This window comes from Heterodontus francisci, chromosome 40, assembly GCF_036365525.1.
Source record: "Heterodontus francisci isolate sHetFra1 chromosome 40, sHetFra1.hap1, whole genome shotgun sequence".
Lineage (NCBI taxonomy): Eukaryota > Metazoa > Chordata > Chondrichthyes > Heterodontiformes > Heterodontidae > Heterodontus > Heterodontus francisci.
The window spans coordinates 12,415,299-12,438,281 of NC_090410.1; the positions used below are offsets into that span (position 1 = coordinate 12,415,299).

General features: G+C 45.9%; 1 protein-coding gene across 3 annotated transcripts in view; it reads left to right on the forward strand.

The window, feature by feature from the left end:
- LOC137353090 (RAC-beta serine/threonine-protein kinase) overlaps positions 1–22,983 on the forward strand; it is an 83,002-nt gene that overhangs the window by 58,007 nt on the left and 2,012 nt on the right. For all 3 annotated transcript variants that reach the window (XM_068019070.1, XM_068019069.1, XM_068019071.1), the window contains 9 exons: positions 4,658–4,769; positions 7,346–7,499; positions 8,086–8,217; positions 9,100–9,165; positions 15,489–15,557; positions 17,146–17,268; positions 17,785–17,913; positions 18,753–18,967; positions 22,324–22,411. In XM_068019070.1, the coding sequence (XP_067875171.1) occupies positions 4,658–4,769; positions 7,346–7,499; positions 8,086–8,217; positions 9,100–9,165; positions 15,489–15,557; positions 17,146–17,268; positions 17,785–17,913; positions 18,753–18,967; positions 22,324–22,411 (1,088 nt within the window). The remainder of the gene's footprint in view (positions 1–4,657; positions 4,770–7,345; positions 7,500–8,085; positions 8,218–9,099; positions 9,166–15,488; positions 15,558–17,145; positions 17,269–17,784; positions 17,914–18,752; positions 18,968–22,323; positions 22,412–22,983) is intronic.

Here is a 22,983-nt window from a genome sequence, read left to right on the forward strand (position 1 = left end):
TCCGCCTCTAATATACATATGTTCCCCTCAGTCAAATACCACCCTAACTTCATAATATATTGCCCTCCCTTCTTGGTTACTGGACCTGGAACGCTCTAACATTGCTGTGAGAGCAACTCACCAAGGTTTCTTCAGCAGTACTTCCCAAACCTGCAACACCTCCCACCTGTATGGACAAGGGCAGCTGCTGCATGGGGGGAGCATCACCTCCTGCGTTCCACTCCAGGCCACAGACCATCCTAACTTAGAAATATATCAGCTGTCCCTTCATCGTCACTGGGTCAAAAACCTGGAACTCCCTCCCTTAACAGCACTGTAGGAGACCTACTCCAGTGGTTCAAGAAGGCGACTCACTGCCACCTTCTGTAGGGCAACTGGGGATGGGCTACAAATGCTGCCCTTGCTAGAGAAATCCGCTACCCACCCTGAGCGTAAATTTTTATAAAGGCACCCCAGTCACTTTGGTGGATGCAGTTTCATGGACTTGTTATGGGTTTTTGCCAACACTAATAACTGTCTGAAATTTCCTGAACAAACTACATAGTTATCCCCTGCGCATGACTGGGACATCTAAAGTTTCTCGATGCCTTTGGACCATATCCTCTACTGCCCAGCATAGTGCTGGGACTAAAAATCTTCTAGAGGTGCTCCAGTATGGGGTGGTTTGCTCAAATCAGGAGCTTCCGAAATCGCTGTGTGGTTTGGCCGCTCTGGCTTTATGCTTGAATTGCACAGGCCATCTGTTTCTGAAGTGAGCAGATAGGCGACAGATGCAGTTCAATGTGGAGAAATGTGTAGTGGTACATTTTGAGAAAAAGACCAGCAAAAAGTAAAATACCTTCATATACTTAAGAAAATTTAACAAATACTTAAAGGGGGCAATTTTTCAGGACTATTTGGAAAGGACGAGGGGAGTGGGAAAAGGCAGGTTGGGCGAATGGTCTTCTGTGTTGTAAGATTCCATGGTTCTATCCAATTCTTAATGGCGAGGCAGAGAGATCACAGATATAAAATAGAGGTCTTTAGAGATGGAGGTGCAGGTGGAAAAGGCCATGAAAAGGCAGATAGGAAGCTGGGGCATTGAATACAAAAGCAAGAAATTAATACAAGATATTGGTTAGACTACAGTTTGAGTGTTGCATGCGGGTCTGGCACTCGATTATAAGCAGGACATTAGAGCCATTGTGAGGGCTAGTAATTAGGAAGGCTAATAGAATGTTGTTTATTGCGAGGGGAATTGAATACACAAGTAGGGAGGTTATGCTTCCGTTATGCAGGGCATTGTTGAGAACACAACTGAAGTACTGTGTACAGTATTAGTCTTTAAGGAAGGATGTAAAAGCATTGGAAGCAGTTCAGAGAGGTTTACTAGACTAATAATTGGAATGGGTGGGTTTTCTTAAGAGGAAAGGTTGGACAGGTTAGGCTTGTATCCGCTGGAGTTTAGAAGAGTAAGAGGTGACTTGATGGAAACATATAAGATCCTGAGGGGTCTTGCCAGGATGAATGCGGAAAGGACGTTTACTCTTGGGAGAATCTAGAACTAGGGGTCACTGTTTAAAAATAAGGGGTCACCCATTTAACACAGATGAGAAATTGTTTCTCTGAGGGTCGTGAGTCTTTGGAATTCTCTTCCTCAAAAGGTGGTGGAAGCAGAATCTTTGACTATTTTTAAGGCAGAGGTAGGTAGATTCTTGATGAGCAAGGGGGTGAAAGGTTATTGGGGATAGGCGCAAATGTGGAGTTGAGGCTGCAATCAGATCACCCAGGCTGGATGGGCTGAGTGGCCTACTCCTACTCCTAATTTGTATGAGGGGACAACTAGGATTTGTAAGTCATGCCAGGAATCAGAGGTGATGGGTGAGGCTCAAAAAATTAAAAACTTACCAGAAGAACATAAATAGAAGTAGGCCTTGAAGTCCCTCAAGTCCACTCTGCAAGTAAAATTATGGCTGATTTTCAGCCTCAACTCCACTTACCTGCCCTGCTCTTAGCTCTTGATTCCCTTAGCATCCAAAAATCTATCGATCTTAGTCCTGGATATACTCGACAACTGAGCATCCGCGGCTGTCCAGGGTAGCGAATTCACAAGATTCGCAATCCTGACAAAACCCTCCTAAATGGCCGACCCCTTATCCTGAAACTATGACCCCTAATTCTAGATTATCCAGCCAGGGGAAACGACCTTTCAGCCTCTACCTTTTCAAGCTCTGAGAATTTTGTACATTTCAATGAGATCACCTCTCTGCTAAACTCTAGAGTATGTGGGCCCATTCTACTCTGTCTCTCCTCATCAGACAATCCTTTCATCCCATGTTGCACTGTCTCGAGGCAAAGCACCCTTCCTTTGATAGAGACCAAAACTGTACACAGTACTCCAGGTATAGTCTCACCAAAGCTTTGTACAATTGCAGCAAGACTTCCTTATTCTTGTATTCCAGTCCCATTGCAAAAAAGGTCAACATGTTATTTGGCTTCCTAATTGCTTGCTGCACATGCACGTTACTTTGTTTTGTGCACAAAGACGTCCAAATTTCTCTGAGCACCAATATTTAGTTTCTCACCATTTATAAAATGCTATATTGTGTATCTATCCATTAGAGAAGGTTAAAGCAGACTGAATCTGCAGGGCTGTAGAGTGATGGATTATTCTCGCTAAAAGAATATGAAAGGTTAAGGAGTGGATTTAATGAATCACTTCCATTCAAGAGCTAGCAGCGGCACAAGCACGATGGGCTGAATGGCCTCCGTGTGCTGTGATTTCCACAATTCTTCCAGTATCCACAAACCGAATATTCGTTTACCTTGTGATGAATATGACTTGGACAATCTGACCCTCCAGAATGCTCTGAGGGATGGGTTCTTTGTGCTGCACTCCATCCAATTGACCTTTTATTCAAATCACGGCTTCATTTTCCACCCCGAACCCTTCTCTCCCAGAAGTTTAATTTTTTTTTGTCTCTGGGTCCTACAGTCCCAGGTCTTAAAGAGTGGAATCTCCTTCAGAGTTTTATCAAACTGCTGGATTTTGACTTGTAAGTTTCCTCAGTAATTCTGCTGTGATTTGCAGTCCCACTGGTGAACCCCAGCCATTTGTTGAGTGTCAAATGGCATGAGTCTTTTTCGGTGGCCATCTCGTCTCTTCCTGCTCTCCTTGTGTTCCAGTGGTCATCTTGTCGTGCCCTTCTGCACTGTGGTCAATCAGCACAAGGGCTTGATGTAGCCGATTCCTGACTGGGGTGCCTTCCAGTCCATGTGAATGTCAAATTTTCATTGTTCTTGTGGAAAGATTTTGGCCTCTAAACTCGTTTCAGGCTTGATGTAGCATTAAGCAAGGACAGGGGAGCATTTGGGAAATGGCTCCCTTAAAATTAACCCTGTGAGTCATGTTCTGTGGCAACATACAGACGGGAAGTAAAGAAAGAACGAACTTGCACTACTATAGCACCTTTCATGATCTCGGGGCATTTCAAAGCGATTTGTGGCTGATGAAGTACTTTTGAAGTGTAATCACTGTTGTAATGTGAGAAATGCGGCAGCCAATTTAAGCATAGTGAGCTCCAGCAAACAGCAATGCGATTTAATGACCAGATTATCTGTTCTTATCAGCTTGCTTTTGTACTCTTAGAGCAGCCGAATTACCCACAGGAGTAGAAAAGCAAGCCGGTAAGAACACATTATCTAGCCACTATCACTCTGCTGTTTGTAGGAGCTTGCTGTACACCACTTGGCTGCTGTTTCCTACATTACAACAGTGAGGCTGCGGTGCTCGCCACTGTGCCGCCCTTCATGAAAGGTGCAGTACGAATGCAAGTTCATTCTTCGTGACTTAATGTCAGATACTTTCAAGAATCAAGGGTTAGTCATTCGCCCCAGCAAGTAAATGAATCATACAGACCAGGGACACCCTGTGTTCCCTAGTCTCTGCTGTGATTGCAGTGATTTGGGGCCACTCCAGTTATCCTTTGGGATGGAGGAGGGGGAAAATGAATTGGTCAACAATTCTTGGCCTTGGTAATGGTCCAGTGCTGGGAAGTGCCTGGGGAGATTAGGGCTGAGCTGTGCAGTGATCATCTCTCCAGTCAAATATCTTTCCAGTGCTCGCTGTATCAGTGCATGTATATAGAATGGGGAAGGTGTAGAATTGGACCCTCCAGGAGAGAGGGGGGACAAAAATATGGCACGTCTCTGAGCAAGGGGATTATACTGACCGGTTATAACAATCAGGAAAAGACTGAACAGGCTGGAACTCTTTTTCTCGAGAGATCTTCAAAATTATGAAGGAGTTTGGTGAAGTAAAATTAGAGATAACATTTCCACTTGGAGGAGAGACTAGAACTAGAGGTCATTAATGTAAGATAATCACTAATAAATCCAAGAGGGAATTCAGGAGGAACTTTTCCCGGAGAGTGGTGATAATGTGGTGCTTGCTGTCATATGGAGTGGCTGAGGCGAATAGCATAGATGCATTTAAGAGGAAGCTAGATAAACACAAGAAATTGAAGGATATGCTGATAGTGAGATGAGGTAAAGTGTGGAGCATAAACGCCAGCATGGGCAGGTTGTGCTGAATGGCCTGTTTCTGTGCTGTGTATTTTATGGAATATTGAATCCTCCTGCGGACTGTAAATTCTCTCCGTTTCTCCCTTCCGACTAGAATGCCAGCTAATGAAGACTGAGCGGCCAAGGCCCAACACATTTATCATTCGGTGCCTGCAGTGGACGACGGTGATTGAGAGGACCTTCCACGTTGATACACCAGATGAAAGGTGAGGCTGGTGCTGTGGGGAGAGTGGGGAAAACTTGGTTTAATGATGTGCTTTGCAGGGGCACAGCTCACTTTCTGCTGGACCCCTTGGCTCCTTCAAGATGCAACAATAGCGGTCGGGGGGCGGGAAGGGGGTTGAATTTGCCCTGCTTGACCTGGCACCCTGCCCCTTTTACTGGGTGTACGGGAGAGGGGTGCTCCTTGTGTAAGTGACTATCCACTGTGCAGCAGGAAGGGGCAGGAGCCCCGTATGGATGGACAGCTGGTGGGAAGCTGTGTTGATGTTTTCCCTGCTCGTCCCAGTAAATGGCCGTCCGCCTTTGTAGCCTTTGGCACTGTGGATGATACCCACATGCCACTCTAGTGAAAGCACATTTCAACCAGACAGCAGCCAGTTCTATTGAGTGAGGGCATGGTGGGCTGTGATGAAGTTTCGTGCAGGCACTGTCGGCCAAGAAAGCAGCATGGATCCCACAGCAGCTGTCAGTCTCTGACCTCATTATAAAAAGTAAGTGGAATTTGATACAGTATCCCGTTACTTTCCTATTCATTGTTTTACTATTTTTCCATTTTGCAGTCATAAGCCATGGAAAGGGTGCAGAGGAGATTTACTAGGATGTTGCCTGGTATTGAGGGAAAGTCTTACGAGGAAAGGCTGAGGGACTTGAGGTTGTTTTCGTTGGAGAGAAGGAGGAGGAGAGGTGACTTAATAGAGACATATAAGATAATCAGAGGGTTGGATAGGGTGGATAGTGAGAGTCTTTTTCCTCGGATGGTGATGGCAAACACGAGGGGACATAGCATTAAGTTGAGGGGTGATAGATATAGGACAGATGTTAGAGGTAGTTTCTTTACTCAGAGAGTAGTAGGGGCGTGGAACGCCCAGCCTGCAACAGTAGTAGACTCGCCAACTTTAAGGGCATTTAAGTGGTCATTGGATAGACATATGGATGAAAATGGAATAGTGTAGGTCAGATGGTTTCACAGGTCGGCGCAACATCGAGGGCCGAAGGGCCTGTACTGCGCTGTAATGTTCTAATTCTAATTCTAATTTCAGGATAGATTTTCCAACTGTCTGGTAGAATCTTGTGTCCACACTTAAAATGACCCTAAACCAGGAGGCCACTTGTGCTATTTGGGGAATGTCTTGTCTTTAATCCGTGGTCTTTGATCAGTGGTTTCCTCATAAGGTCCACCCAAGGTGGGCGAAGCTCCAGGATGGAGCATGAGAGCGTACAGGTGTTCACATCTGAATCCAGTGCCTGCTAACATTAGTGTAGAGTGTCAGGCTTTTTTCATGGGATGTGGGCATCACTGGCAAAGCCAGCATTTGTTGCCCATCCCTAATTGTCCTTGAGAAGATGATGTTGAGCCACCACCTTGAACTGTTGCAGTCCGTGTGGTGTAGGTACACCCACAGTGTTAGGGAGGGAGTTCCAGGCTTTTGACGCAGCGACAGTGAAGGAACAGTGATGTATTTCCAAGTTATGATGGTATGTGGCTTGAGGGAGAACTTGCAGGTGGTGGTGGACCCATCATGCGTCTGTTTCCCTTGTCCTTCTCAGTGGTGGAGGTTGCGGATTTGGAAGTTGCTGCCAGAGGAGCCTTAGTGAACTGCTGCAGTGCATCTGGTAGATGGTACACACTGCTGCTACTGTGCACTGGTGGTGGAGGGAGTGAATGTTCGTGGATGGGTTGCCAATCAAGCGGGCTGCTTTGTCTTGGATGGTGTTGTGCTTCTTGAGTGTTGGCGCTGCATCCATCCAGTCAAGTGGAGAGTATTCCATCACACTCCTGACTTGTGCCTTATCGATGGCTTGGGGGAGTCAGGAGGTGAGTTACTCACTGCAGAATCCCCAGCCTCTGACCTGCTCTTGTAGCCACACTATTTATATGGCTGGTCCAGTTAAGTTTCTGGTCAATGGTAACCCCCAGGATGTTGATGGTGGGGGAGTCAGCGATGGTAATGCCTTTGAATGTCAAGGGGAGATGTTAGATTCTCCGTTTTTGGAGATTGTCATTTCCTGGCACTTGTGAGGCACGAATGTTCGATGGAACTTGACATGGAGCAGCCTACAGGAACAGGAGGAGGCCATTCAACCTGTCAAGTCTGTTGGATCATGACTAATTTGTATCTTTACTCCATCTACCTGCTTTGATTCCATATCCCCATAATACCCTCGCCTAACAATTTCAGCATTGACCATTTAAATTGACCCCCCAACCTCAACTGGGTTTGGGGGGTGGGGTGAATTTCCTTTGTTCCACTACCCTTTGTGGGAAAAGATGTATCTAACTGCAAATCAGTGAGATGACTGGTTTCTTCGTTTTCCTAAAAAAAAAAAGCATGAAGGATCCAGCTGAGTAGAAGCCCATCTGTTCAGAACAAGCCCTTTAATTGGGGTGGCATTACCTTTAAAGGGGAATGCTACTCTGGGCTTTCACAGTTTCACTTGTGAGCCTCAATCCAGTTGGGTGTTCAGTCATGAAAGAAATGAACCACATTTCTTCCTGCAGGCTGGGTAGGTTCTGACTGCAAAAGGACAGCTGTCACTGACCATACATGTCACTTTCTAGGGAGGAGTGGACAAGAGCCATCCAGACTGTTGCAAACAGTTTAAAACACCAGGAGCCAGGCGATGATGCTATGGACGTCAAGTGTGGCTCACCCAGTGACAGCTCGGGCATGGAAGCGATGGAGGTGTCGATTTTGAAGTCAAGGAATAAAGTGGTTAGTACGAGGACTCATTTGGCAGAGGAATGCCTAAACGCATTGGGAATGGTGTGTGTCGTGCTTTTTTTCCACTCAAGATGAGGCTTCATGCTCTGAGCCGCCAGTGGCCCCCCCCGCCCCCCCCCCCCCCCCTCATTTTTAGTTCATGACATACAGTCCAATTTGGATTCTTCAGATCTAAATATTTGGTTTAAGATTTGCATTTCCAATCAAATGGGATTTTGTGTATTGCTGGTGCTCCTGGGATTGGGAGCAGGGATGATTGAATGATATCTGCTTTGTAACCGCGGCAGAATTGGGCAATGCCAACTGGGAAAGTGTGTCCGCGTCACTGTTTTGCCACGTGCCAAGGCGCCCATTGGCACAGGAATAACCTGTGCCATCTCTTTCATGCTGTTTAGTTCTGCAGAGGTTGCAGTGCCATTACCGAATGGCGAAGATGGTTTCATGTTACAGGGCTGGTTAAACATAATGTCACCGTTTGAACTTTAGTCCAGGCCCCCATTGGGTTCAATCTCACCTCCTGGCATCTGAATGAATAAATGATGTGACTAAATTAGTTGCTCTCCTTTTCTGATTCCAGACTATGAATGATTTTGACTATTTAAAGTTACTGGGGAAGGGCACCTTCGGCAAAGTTATCCTGGTTAAAGAGAAGGCCACGGGGCGGTATTATGCCATGAAAATTCTACGGAAAGAAGTAATTATCGCTAAAGTGAGTATTTATTTGCTTTTGAGGTTCATTTAGTGAAGAAAGCTTTGGCCGTTTCTATCATTGTGTCTCAGTGGTTGGCTCCATGTCATTTCACGCCTACGTAGACAGAAAAGTCAGATTTTTGTTCAACCCACTGCTCTCTTTGTCCCTTTCCTTCCACCTCCTCTCCCCACAACCAGGGTTGCCGACTCTGGGCATAGATTCCTGGAAGTGTCATCACTCGACCTCCTTATCCCACTCGCCCCACCGTCACACTCATCCCATTCGTCACCTGACACGTCCATCCCTGCCAATCGGAAAGTGTGCAGACTCTTCAGTGCCAGCTTAGATGGTTCTTGGCTATCAGTCAAACTGCCTTTTCTCCCCCATGTCCAATATTTCTATAACTAGTAAACCAAAATGTTCAATAATGCCCCCATGATTTTTTCGAATGGCAGTCAGACTGCGTGAAGGTTTCTTCCTTCACTCGTTGATGCTTTGCCAATGTCACAAACATAATCTACATTCAATGTTTAAAATCATACATTAAAGCGCAGAAGGAGACCGTTCAGCCTATCATGCCTATGCTGGCCCTTTGAAAAAGCTCTCCAGTTATTCCCACTCCTCTGCCCTTTCACCATTGCCCTGCAGATTTTTCTTCAATTATTTATCCAATTCCCTTTTGTAAGCTATTATTGGATCTGCTAACATCTCCCTTTCAGGCAGTGCATTCCAGATGGTAACGATTCACTTTTTTGAAAGAAAAAAAATCGCCATCTCCACGCTGGCTTTTTTGCCAGTGATCTTAAATTTCTGTCCTCAGTGCCCCAGGGAGAGTCGGTGCCCGCTGGAGAAAATAGGAACTTTACCTAAACATGAATCCTTGTTTCTTGCTTATTGCAGGATGAAGTAGCCCATACCGTTACAGAGAGCAGAGTCTTGCAGAACACACGACATCCATTTTTAACAGTAAGTGCTGAAGCGTTGGCTTGAGTTTGACTTAATCTATAATATCCTGGGTACAGGTCTGTCCTGTGTGGCTTTCTGTTTATACGAAAATATATATTTGGCACAGGGCAGTGCGGTATTTACAGTAAAAGCAGCTCCCATGTGATGGGATGGTTTAGTTTTTTTTTCCCACTCTATGCTGGCCATTTCAGTGAGTAGATGTTTGCTTAGTCACTACTGGTAAAGGGTGTGCCATCTCCACCCAGAGGCTTGGTTGAAGTGTGTAGCTTTACTGTTCAGAGCAGAGCTCCCCAGCGTCGCCCCCTCCGTCTGAGTTCAGTCAGATGATGGTTGGGTCAGGGAAGAGGCGCAACGTTGGTCAGATTTCTGTAATGCTCTGATCAGATGAACAGTCCATGGCCCTTGCTGTTTAAGCTGGAGCAGGAATAATGGCAGCCTGGGAAAGTAGTGGAGTCATGTCGCTCATGGCTCAGTGGATACCACTCTTGCCTCTGAGTCAGAAGATTGTGGGTTCAAATCCTGCTGCAGACTTAGTGTCATAGTCATCACAGCACTGAATGAGGTCATTTAGCTCATCAAATCCATGCTGGCACTCTGTAGAGCAATCCAGTCTGTCCCATTCCCCCACTCTATCCTCGTAGCCCTGTAAGCTTGTTTCCCTCAACTGCCCATCCAATTTCCTTTTGAAATCGTTGATTGTCTCCGCTTCCACCACCCTCATAGGCAGCGAGTTCCAGGTCATTACCACTCGCTGCGTAAAAAAGTTCTTCCTCACATCCCCCTGCATCTCTTGCTCAAAACCTTAAATCTGTGTCCCCTAGTCCTTGTGCCGTCAGCTAATGGGAACAGCTTTTCTTTGTCTACCTTATCTAAACCTGTCATCATTTTTACACCTCTTATCAAGTCTCCCCTCAATCTCCTTTGCTCCAAGGAGAACAACCCAGCTTCTGCAACCTAACTTTGTAGCTAAAATCCCTTATTGCTGGAACCATTCTGGTAAATCTCCGATGCACCTTCTAGGACCTTCACATCCTTCCTAAAGTCTGGTAACCAGCGCTGGATGCAGTACTCTAGTTGGGGCTTAACCAGAGCTTTATAAAGGTTCAGCATAACCTCCTGCTCTGAACTCAATACTTGAGTTTTTGAAGCCCAAGATTCCATATGTTTTGCTAACTACTCTCTCAATATGTCCTGTCACCTTTTAAGATCTGTGCACATGAACCCCCAGGACCCTCTGTTCCTGCACATTCTTTCGAATTGTGCCATTTACTCAATATTGTCTCTCCCTATCCCTTTTGCCAAAACACATCAGCTCACACTTCTCTGTATTAAATTTCATCTACTTGTCTGCCCATTTTGCTAGTCTGTGTCCTGTTGCAGTTTACTAATATCCTCACTGTCTGCCACACCTCCAAGTTGGGTGTCATCAGCATATTTTGAAATTTTATTCTGCATTCCAATATCCAGTCCTAGCACTGAATCGTGGGCAACGCCACTGTCTTTCTTAAAGTCCATCTCAACATCCACTGCATTCCCTTCATCAACCTTCGCCCTTACTTCATCAAAAAATTCAATTAGATTAGTCAAGCATGGTCTTCCTTTTATAAATCCGTGCTAGCTGTCCTTAATTCACTCAAACCCCTCCAAGTGCCTGTTGACTTTTTTTGCTGATTTATTTCTAAAACTTTACCACCATTGATGTTAAATTGACTGGTCTGTAGTTGGCAAGGAATATCCTTACACCTTTGAATAAGGGGGGGTCACATTTGCTATTTTCCAATCATCTGTCACTTCCCCTATATCTGGAAAGACTGGAAGATTATGGCAAGCCCTTCTGCTATCTCCATTCCCACTTCTTTAGCAAACTGGGATGCAAGCCTTTCGGACCAGGTGACTTATCCACTTTAAGCATAGCCAGCCTTTCCAGTACATCCAGTACAATTTTCATCCCATTCGTTACCACCTCCGCTTTTACCAATATTTTGTCAGCATCCTTTTCCTTGGTAAACACCGATACAAAGTACTCATTACGTATTCTAGCCTTGTCCTGCATCTCTAAACATGCATCACCCTCTTTGTCCCAAATAGGACCCACCCTGCCTCTTACTAGCCGCTGACTATTTACGTGCCGATAGAAGATTTTTCAGTTCCCTTGTTACAAAATCCAGGCTGACGCTCCCAGTGAAGCCCTAAGGGAATTCTGCACTCTTAGGCGTGCCATCTTTCATGTGAGATGTTAGTGAGGCCCTGTTTTCACCCCGACAGTGGATGTAAAAGATCCCATAATGCTATTTCAAAGAGAAGCAAGGGAGTTCTCCCCGATGTCCAGGCCAATATTTATCTCTCAACCAGCATCACTGAACAAAAAACACAGCATGTTATCTGACGATTATTGCATTGCTACTTGTGGGAGCTTGCTGTGTGCAAATTGGCTGCCGTATTTCCTACAATAAAGGCTTGCTTGGGTCTGCAAATGAATTCCGACCCAAGCCCGACAGAACCACATCTGACCCGGCTCGAGTCTTTTCATTTTTTCTCGACCCGACCCCCGGAGCATTCAGTTAACCTAGCTTCTGTTTTTCACTACTTAAGCTTGTGTAGATCAGCAACAAAAACTGTAACTGGACATGAAAGGTTGTTTTGAAAAGTACATTAAGATTGGAGCCACGTATCGGAGGTGGTGATAGTGTGTCCGATCCGAGCCTGAATGCTGGACCCGGAAGAGCGACCTGACCCAACCCGAACCCGACACATGTCACGGGCCCAGTCAGGTTCAGGTCGGGTAGCTATGCTCTATCCCACATTACAACAGTGACTGCACTTCTCAAAGTATTTCATCTGTAAAGTGCTTTGGGATGTCACGAGGCCATGAAAGGTACTATAGGTTTGCAAGTCTCCTCTTTTTCTACCCTTGCCCAGGGAGCTGTACGACATGAGAGTTGGCGCTTTCAGGATTGAAGACGCCTATCTTGTCCTTGCAGTTGCCATTGCTTGCTGATTTCTCCTTTCACTGTCTCGGCCTGTTCCATGCAGCACCTTTTCTGGTATCGACTGAAGCCCTGACTCTGCATTGCTTTCCAGATTGCAATACCATGTGTGAAGCCCTTCAGCTTGTTTATACTGTGTCAAAGGATCTTGCAGGTCACTAAAACACGGCATTAGATTACATGTAATGTGACTCGAACATTACCTCAGCCTTGCTGCTTATGCAGGTGGAACTCTCACAATCAGAGGACATGTGGGATTTATGCTGCTCAATGAAATTCATCGGGGGCAGTGTTGTCTGCCTGATATTTGGCATTACGTAGAATTTATAGCACAAACAGGCTATTCGCCCCCCCCCCCACCTCCTCTGTTCCAGTGTTTATACTCTACAAGATCCTGCGCCCCCTTAAATGACCTCTTCCCACTCTTCCCAATGTCCCTCTATTACCTACTCCCTCGTGTACGTATCAAGCCTCCCCTTATATGCATCAATGCAATTTGCTTCAGTCACTCTATTTGGCAGTGAGTTGCGCATTCTCATTTATTTCAGCCGTGGCTCATCTAGTAGCACTCTCGCCTCTGAGTCAGAAGGTTGTAGCTTCAAGTCCCACTCCTGGACTTGAGCACAAAAAAATCAAGGCTGACACTCCAGTGCAACGCACTGTCAGTGGTGCCGTCTTTTGGATGAGACATTAAACCGAGGCCCTGTCTGCCTTCTCGGGTGAATGTGAAAGAGCCCATGGTACTATTTCAAAGAAGAGCAGGGGAGTTCTCCCTAGTCTCCTGGCTAATATTTATCCCTCAATCAACATCACAAAAGAGATTATCTGGTCAATATGATTGGTGTTTGTGGGAACTTGCCGTGTGTAAATTAGCGTTTCCTACATTACACTAATGACTGCACTTCAAAAGTACCACATTGGCTGTAAAGCGCTTTGAGACATCTGGTCTTAAAAAGCGCTTTATAAATGCAAATCTTTTTTTAAATTTGCATAAAGATATTCTTCCCAAATACTTTATTTGTTCAGTTAGTGGCTCTTCTATTTGTGCCTCATTGTTTTGGACTCATCCACAAGTGGAAACAGTTTCTCCACATCCACCCAATAGAACTGCTTCATAATTTTAAAGACCTCTCAGTCCCCCACTCTGAGGCTGTCTTCTCTGGAAAAGAGCCCCAGCTGCTCAATCTTTCCTGATAGCCTATCCCCTCAATCCTGATAATATCCTTGTAAATCTTGCCTGCACGTTTCTCAATGCTTCAAAATCCTTTTTCTAAACCAGAGCTGTACACTGTAATCCAAGTCTGGTCTAACCAAGGTTCTAATATATATTTAACATTTGCATTTTACTGTTGTATTCTATTTCTTTAGAAATGAACCCCAGTACAGCCTTCTCGAGCTGCTTTTGATGATTTATGTATCTGCATTCTAGTTGCTCCTCTACCCCATTTAGTTTCTTGCTTTCCATGGAATTTCAGGCCTCTGTATTCTTACTGAAATGAATGCCCTCACACTTCTGTATATTGAATTTAATTTGCCATTTATCTGCCCACTCTGTGCAAACCTGGTTGAATCTTGCTGTATTTTGGTGCAGTCTTCCAAATTATCAGATATACCCCCAATTAGGTAACAACTTTCGACACCGTACGTCTTTTATATATTTTGTAGTGTTTTATCAAGACTATTAACATTGGAACAAGTTGTCAGAGTCATGGAATCATACAGCACAGAAAGAGGCCATTCAGCCCATCATGCCTGTGCAGGCTCTTTGAAAGAGCTATGTAATTAATCCCATTCCCCCTCTTTCCCCATAACCTGGAAGTCTTTCCTTTTCAAATATTTATCCAGTTTCCTTCTGAAAGTTACTATTGAATCTGCTTCCACCGCCCTTTCAGACAGTGCATTCCAGAACATAACTCGCTTGGATTAAAAAAAAAAATTCTCACCTACCCTCTGGTTTGTTTGCCGATTACCCTAAATCTGTGTCCTCTGGTTACTAACAGTCCTCGTAGTGGAAACAGTTTCTCATTTACCATTCCTGATTTTGAACACCTCTTTTAAATCTCCCCTTAACCTTTTCTCCTAAGGAGAACAACCCAACTTCTCCAGTCTCTGCACATAACTGAGGTCCCTCATCCCTGGTACCATTTTAGTAAATCTCCAAGGTCTTGACATCCTTCACAAAGTGTGCTGGCCAGAACTAGTCGCACACTCCAGTTGAGGTCTGACTAGTGATTTTTTTTTTTAAAACTTGGCATGACTTCCTTGCTTTTGTACTCTATGCCTCTGTTTATAAAGTCCAGGATCCCATATGCATTTTTAACGACCTTCTCACGTTGTCCTGCCACCTTTCAAGATTTATATTTGTGAACTCCCAGGTGTCTCTGTCTACTTTAAAATTGTGCCATTTAATTTATATTGCTTCTCCTCATTCTTCCAAAATGCATCACTTCACACTTCTCTGCATTAAGTTTCGGCTGCCACATGTCTGCCTATTTCGCCAGCCATTCTGGCAACCTGAAGTTGTCCTCACTGTTTACTACAATTCCAAGTTCTGTGTTGTCGGCAAACTTTGCAATTGTATATTCAAATGTGCCCAAGTCCGGTTCACTAATGTTTATCAAAGATCCCTGTGGGGGGGCACCAATGTATTCTTCCGTCCAGTCTAAAAGATCAACCATTCGTCACTATTCTTGGCTTTCTGTCTCTGAGCCAGTTTCATATCCACTCTGTCACTGCCACTTTAATCCCATGGGCTTCCTCTTTGCTAACAAGTCTATACTTTATCAAACACCTTTTGAACGTCCATATACACATGAACTGCTTTTTTTTTTCTGATCTGTACTATTGTCAGCTGTGAGTCAGTTGTTAGCAGTCTTGTTTCTGAATCAAAAGGTTCTGGGTTCAAGTCCCACTCCAGGACTTGAGTTCAAAAAAATCTGGACTGCTGCACTGTCTGAAGTGCTGTCTTTTGGATGTTAAATACCGGGTCGATGTAAAAGATCCCATGGCACTATTTCAAAGAAGAACAAGGGGAGTTATCCCTGGTGTACTGACCAATATTTATATCTTAATCAACATCGCGAAAACAGGTTATCTAGTCGTCACATTGCTGTTTGTGGGAGCTTGCTGTGCACAAATTGGTTGCCATGTTTCCGACATTGTAACAGTGACTACATTTCAAAATTACTTCATTCACCAAAGTGCTTTGAGAAGTCCAGTGGTCATAAAAGGCGCTAATAAATGCAAGTCCTTATGTTTTTTTTCTATTGAAGATGCTGGTTCCTGGGCATGTTTTCAGTAATATTTTGCAATGATTCCTCTTCTCCCTCCCCACAGACATTAAAGTATGCGTTTCAGACAAGTGATCGATTATGCTTTGTCATGGAGTATGCGAATGGTGGAGAGGTAGGTTTGTTGTTTTCTCCCCTCTGTTTGGCTGGTGTCGGCGGTACCTGTCCTTGGCTGAAGCTGCTCTGTCGGGCTGGATTGTTGTTCCAGTGCCATCAGTCTCTGATATCTTGCCCAAGTGTCGTCTCCTCTTGTTCCCTCAACTGCGTGTAGGGCAGCTGACTCTTCCGCTAAGTAGCCCATACCTGGTCTCATTCCTCGTCCACGCAGTTGAACTTTCCATTTGGATTCTCCGTACAGCGGTCAGGGGCAGGAATCTGGGCTCAGTTCTAGCTCGGGGCACTGAGGCTAGTTGTCGCACCCCTCTCCTCCCAGCTGTGTGTAAAGTAGTGCGTGGTGATGACGACTGGATGAGCAACCCAAAGGTTGAGAGTTCACATCCCACGACGTCAGGTTGTGAATTTGCATGGAATAAATCTAGTAATCTGTGGGCGGGCACCAGAATATAATTACCTCAAACTGCTGGATTGTTATAAAAACGTAAACTGGCCCGCAGTTACCTCCCTGAGCCAGTCTGACCCACTTGTGACGCCCGTCCCACACGCTGGGTGGTTGACTGAGAGGTCTTGCTGAAGCACCTGCTAGAGCCACTCTGTTGTCATGCCGACTGAGATCAGCTTTCTCAGCAGAGAGGGTGATTGAACCTGGGGCCTCTAAATTTCTGTGTATATTTAGTGCTGTGGCATGTTTCCACCCTGCCCTTCCAGGACTAGAGAGCTGAGATCACATAACTTGGCACTGACTCGGGGCTCAAACTGGGGAGCCCGAAGGTTTCATTGGTTTGTGTCCCTTCCCTGGCCTCTGAGAATTACCTACAGTCGCTGTGCTTCCCTGCATGGGGAGGGGAAATGAGAGGGAGACCCCACCTCCCACCCCACCACCCTCAATGATGGTTCTTACACATGCCCCTGTGCCTTGGACCCCTTTTGTGCTGTAGGGAACTCCTCCCTGGGGCCTCCAGTGGCATGTTATAGAAGTAACAGCTATTTTTATACCAATGGTCTGGTGAGGGGCTGGACGGGGAAAGTGTTACCTGGGGAAATGCTCGGCATTTCCTTTAACCCACATTAGTTCTGGGCACCACTACATCTCAGGAAGAATAGATTAGCAATGTCAATTCACCAGAAAGATACTGGAACTAAACTGGTTAAATTGAGGACAGCTTGCATAGATTAGGCTTTTATTCACTTATTTGGAAGATTGAGGGGTAATCTAATTGAAGTGCTTAAAATGATAATTTCTCTCTATCTACCCTATCAAATCCTATTTGTTGTGGTGGGGGAGTCCAGAACAACCTTAAAATTAGAGCTGGGCCATTCAGGGGTGATGTCAGGAAGCACTTCACACGGAGTAGTGGAAATCTCGAACATTCTACCATAAGAGGTTGTTGAGGCCAGAGGTCAGTTGAATATTTCAAAGTTAAGATTGATGGATTTTTGTTAGGCAAGGGCACTTGTGTTCTGAAACCATGCCGGGTAAATGGATTTTAGAATAATTGATTGGAATAGACTTGAGGGGCTGAATGGCCTCCTCCTGTTCCTGTGTATATCTGATGCTTACGCTCCCCCTCTTGCTTCTTCCCCAGCTCTTCTTCCACCTTTCGAGAGAGCGTGTTTTTACCGAGGATCGCGCACGCTTTTACGGGGCTGAGATTGTATCCGCTCTGGATTACCTCCATGATAAGAACGTAGTCTACAGAGATCTGAAGGTTGGTATTTGGCCATGGGGTGCAGCAGCTTCCGATTCACCAGAGTTTCCATTCTGTGCAAATAGTTGGGAGTTTGGATGAGGGGACGGAGTGAGGAGGAATTGAGGTCATCTTTACATAGAAACATAGGAGCAGGAGTAGGCCATTCGGCCCTTCGAGCCTGCTTTGCCATTCAATATGATCATGGCTGATCATCCAAACTCAGTACCCTGATCCCGCTTTCTCCCTGTATCCCTTAATCTTTTAACTTGGAAAAACTCTTCAAAGCCCTTCACGGGGGCCAAAGGAACAAAGTTGAACACTGAGCAAATGGAAAAATTAGGAGGGGTGACCAAGAAGCTTGATCAAAGGAGCGTTTTAAGGAGTGTCTTAAAGGAGGAGAGAGACAGAGAGGTTTAGGACAGGAATTCCAGAGCTTAGGGCCCAGACAGTTGAAGGTATGGCCACCTATGACAAAGTGATGACAATATTAACACCAGCATTGAATTCTGGGGAAACCCCTTGTTTACATTTCAGCTGGAAAACCTCATGTTGGATAAAGATGGACATATCAAGATCACGGACTTTGGCCTTTGTAAAGAGGGGATAACAGATGGAGCCACTATGAAGACCTTCTGTGGGACCCCAGAGTATCTGGCACCTGAGGTGAGTATTTCCAACCTCTCATTTTCTGTCAGCGATAAATCTTATGAAACATAATAGAACATGCCACAAAATTGGAATGACATTCGTAAAAAGATCTTGGTTAATTTTTTTTTTCAGGTGCTTGCTATTCTCTGACTCTTTGCTCATTTGCTGATTCTTTTCACCTCAGACACATTGTGCTCTTATTTGGCCTTCCTGCCCCCAAGGGTCTCTTGTGGCAGAGTGTGGTGAGGGTTTATAGATGACCAGTGGAGGAACTCTTTCCGATTCCACCACCCTTTATCCTTGAGGATAGCTGGCCTCCTGCCAGTGCTGCAGCACACTGGTTGAATTTGTGAGGCTGCTGATTTGCGCTTTGACCAGCTACGCCATCTGCAGAGTGGCTTCTGTCCGTAGGCCCTGACCCCTTGAGGCAGGAGATTCATGGCTTTTGAACTTGGTGGGGATGGGGTATGGAGTGATGGTGGTCTTTCTTTCTCCCCTCCCTCCACAGCACTGCTGCACAATCTCCTCCGTCCAAATGCAATCTTTCAGTTCTTTAAGGAGCAGACTAAGAGCACAGCCCCTAGCTGTACCATATCAAGAAAGGGAATGTTCTCTGGCCTTTGCTGACTTGGGTTGCAAGTTGGGTGGTTGTAAATATTCTTGATCACTGGAGCTAACCATGCGTGGAAATAGCTGCAGTGTTGAGAAGTGGTGAGACCGTGCAGGCTCTTCCATACCCAGTATTTAGTAATCCACTAGGCCACGGTGGCAGTGGGTGGAGTGAATTTACTTGGTGTTTTTTGAACGGGGACTGACCCAGCATTACCCTGATTGCTGCTCTTGTCGCACGCCAGGTGCTGGAGGACAATGACTATGGCCGAGCTGTAGACTGGTGGGGCCTCGGCGTTGTGATGTACGAGATGATGTGCGGGCGACTGCCCTTCTACAACCAGGACCACGAGAAACTGTTTGAGCTGATCCTCATGGAAGAAATTCGGTTTCCTCGCACCTTGTCTCCCGAAGCCAAATCCCTTCTCTCGGGACTCTTAAAGAAAGATCCCAAACAGAGGTAAGACATGCTAAGTCGCTCGAGTGAATGCCTTTCAAATCTCATCCCCCAACCACTCCAAGGCCCCAGCTCAGTGAAACCAACCCTGCCATGTGAAGTTTGTTGAAGTAAGCTGTTCTTGCTCATTCTTTCTCCTCTTTCTCCCCCCCCCCCCCCCCCTCCCCTTCACCCCCTACCTCTGCCTGCACCTTCCCTCTTCTCCATTCTGCACAAAACTAAATTCACAAAAACAAGTCTGGAGCAGCACTGCATTATGAGGGAACGGTTAAAAGGGAATTATGGCCAGCATTGTCATCATTCCAGTATTGCACCATTTGTTCTTTTAATTTTAATGGGGAACTCGCTCACAATAGTGAGACTAATCTTTTTTCATTACTGTGACCTGCCGTAGTTTCTTTTTATCTTGTGCTTGCTGATTGGCTGTGCCTTGATGCCTTTTCCTGGTGCGGGATTGAAATCTCATGCACTTCCCCCATTTCCTTTGCTCCACCATTGGTGGCCATGCCTTCAACCGTCTAGGCCCTAAACTCTGGAATTCCCTCCCTGAACCTCGCCACCTCTCTCCTCCTTTAAGACACTCCTGTGAAGTGCCTTGTAACTTTCGACTATGTTAAAGGCACTGTATAATTGCAAATTGTTAACATCGCTGCCTAATTGCATGCCAAGTGTCCAAGAAATAATGAGTGGCTCGTGCAATTAAGGCTGTAAGCTGAATTATGCCCCAGCATGAATTCGATGGGCCGAATGGCCTCTTTATTGCCCTAATGACTGACTCTCCGTGGACCAGGATGGTCCCAGGTTTGACCGCTGGTCATTGGTGAATCAATTGATTCCTTCAGGCAGCACTAGGGAAAAATACAGTTATGATTACCAGTCCCCTCTGGGTGAGGGGCCTCCGACACTGTCTGAACTCTCCAGTGAAAGGTGGCCAATATCCATGGAATCAATCAGTGCCTTTGAGATGGAGCAGAGGGTGGGAAAACGGAGTTGCAGTGGATTAGATACTATGCACTTCTCCAGTATGGACTGTAATCCAGTCAGACTGCTGGGAGGGAGGGCTAGCCACTGACTATTCAACTGTGTAGAGAGGGTGCACGATTTCCTGATGACAGTTGGCCCATTGCACAAAGCTAACCTTGCTTGATATTTGTCTCACTCAGCAAGATTTCAATGGTGCTGGTTCTTGGGGCAAACTAGAGGGACCTTTGCTTTGTACTTGTCCATGCTGCATCTGGTCTGGGAGTGTTCAGCTTTACCACCACGGGACGTGGCAGATCCTTGGACTGTTTTTTTTTTTTGAAAAGGAATTGCTTGGATGGGCTAGTAGTACCTTTTATTATCATTTAGTGGTCCCAAGTTGGGTTGCAGTTAGATGGGCAGTTGCTATTCGTGTTCCTGTGTGCAACTGGTGGGGCTAGTGTTGGATAAATGGGTGGGGTGTGTCCGAATGTGGGCAGGAGGATGGTGAAGTACGGGCCTATTTTGTGAAGAACTGTAGGTTAAATTACAAGGCAAGGTCGCACAAACTAGGGTTTATATTCTCGAGTTCAGAAGGTTAAGGGTGATTTGGTTGACGTTTTCAAGATAATAAGGGGGACTGATTGAATAGAGAGAAACTTTTTCTGATGGCCGGGAAGTCCAGGGCTCGGGAGCATAGTTTAGAAATTAGAGCTGGCCTTTCAAGAACGAAGTTTGGAAACACTTCTACACACAGGGTGGTAGACGTTTGGCACTGTCTGCCACAGCTGGCAATTGAGACTGAGTTTGATAGCTTTAGATATTGAGAGATATGGGGAAAAGGCCCATATGGTGGTTAAGGGTTAGGGTATGGAATTAGTTTGCAGATCAGCCATGATCTCATTGAATGGCAGTGCAGGCTTATTGGGCTAATTGGCCTACTTCTGTTCCGATGTTCCTGGCACCTGCTGTCTATGTGGTGAGCGCTTCGACTCTCTACTGCCAACTGCCTCACAACCAAATAATTATCTCCCACGGGAGGTGGGGTTAAGTCCGGTTACTGAGGCTGCAGGATGATGGACTTGGCGATGGAGAAATTGGAACTGAGCCAAATCTGTGTGGCAGGCTCGGTTATGCAATGCACAAGCCCGATTGGTCTGCGGTATTCCATTGATGATTGACCAGGTTAAACCTGGAGGAATCGGCCTTGGGGCTGAGGTTCTTCCCACAGTGGGTCAGGTGGTCCTATCTGGGTACCCAGAAATCCAGCTGATAAAGTATTTGAAGGGAGGCCTGCTATGAAGAGCAAGCAATCAAAGGTGCATCAAATGCAGTGTACTGATGATCACTGATTGTGTCTCTCAGTACAGAGGCTGTGCTGGTACTTTGTCATCGGGGAAACTGCCTGTTTTATGTAGATGAAAAGAGTCGATCTCAATCCTGCTGTATGTGCTAATAAGAATTTAATTCCAGCAATAGGTCTGAGTTTCCCCTTGCACCGTCAGTGTTCAGGCAGTAAGCTAAAGACATTCTTACAGGGACCCAGTCAGTAAGTGCAGGTGGAGTCGTCAGTCTATGGACGTGGTGTAAAAATGTTGGCAATGTGCATATATGAATTTCAACGGGAAGAAAGACAAACTTCCAACTAGTTTGCCTTGCACCATCTTTGTAGTCGGATAATACGAGGCTAAGGGAGTTGTGGGCTATCATTCCAATCAATCTCTTATCAGTTAGTCCCTGACGTGGTGAGGAAAACCCCCCAGTGGTGGAGAGCTTTGGGAAGCATTGGTCAAAGATCACCCCTCGCTCTCAAGCATGCTGCCCTACCCCCGCCCCCCCCCAATTTGTCATATATCGTGTCTTTCGAGGTTTGCTTTTTGAGGTCCTCGCCCTTCATATAGTGTCAGATGGTTACGTGTTCCACCAACTCTGTTGGAAATCTTCTCTAGCAACAATGCTTTGCCTTTAGCCTTTCAATGAAATAAAGCATCCAAAACACTGGTAGAAATAACCAGACACTGAACAGAGCTGGGAGAAGGGTTCAAGGTAGGTGACCAAAGAGAAGTATTGAGAAGGAGGAGAGAGTTGTAGCCAGGGAGAGGGGTTCATAAGATGTTCTGATTTGTCCACCAAGGACGAAGTCCAAGTAGTGAAAAGAGGAAGGGAGGGGCTGCAATGGAGGCCACTCGGAAGAGCAGAGATGTGTATCGAAACGAGGCTGAAACAGGTTGCAGAGGTCAGAATGGATGATCCCTTGGGAGGAATGACTTAAAAGCTGAGGGCAAGGATTCTGAAATTGCCACGTTGGGGGTTAGGGAGCTGGAGAGGATGAAGGGGGGAGCGGTTCTTGGTGTGGATTGGATAGTCAGTGTTTTATTCACCTCTGCTCTCATCTCAAGGTTGGGCGGTGGTCCTGAAGATGCCAAGGAAGTCATGCACCACAAATTCTTTGTCCCGGTTAACTGGCAGGATGTCGTAGAGAAGCGGGTGAGAGAACCAAAGTATTTGACGGACCTCATTTATTGTTAAGAAATAGCTCGTTTTTAAAAAAAAAAAACAGGATGGACAAGAGCTGCTTTGGAACAGTCTGAATGGGATCTTTCTCACCAGTTTTACTTACCAGTAATGTGCTCCACAGTGCCTAATACTGTCACACCAGCATCTCAAAGCACTTCACGCTCAACTGGATTGCTTTGACGTTCAGGCAACTAATCTGTACACCACTAAATCTTGCCAATAGCACTGGTGATTGCTCCACAGGATAGGGGTTGTGGGGGCGGGGGGGTGATAAGAGTGGTGCAATATATGTGGGTGGGTGCTACCAGGGTATGGGTGAATGCTGCTTGGGGTTACAGATGCAGGACGGGTGCCACCCAAGAAATGCGCAGGGGTGCAGTCAGTTTCCACCCATTGTGGTGGAGGGAACATGATGCAGGGTATGTGAGAGTGGGTGCAGCCCAGGACATGGTGGTTGGGGGAGTGGTGGTGCACTGCCTGGGGTCGGGGTGGGGGGGGGGGGCGGGTGTCATTGGTGTGGGCAGCTGCCAACAACCTGGGCG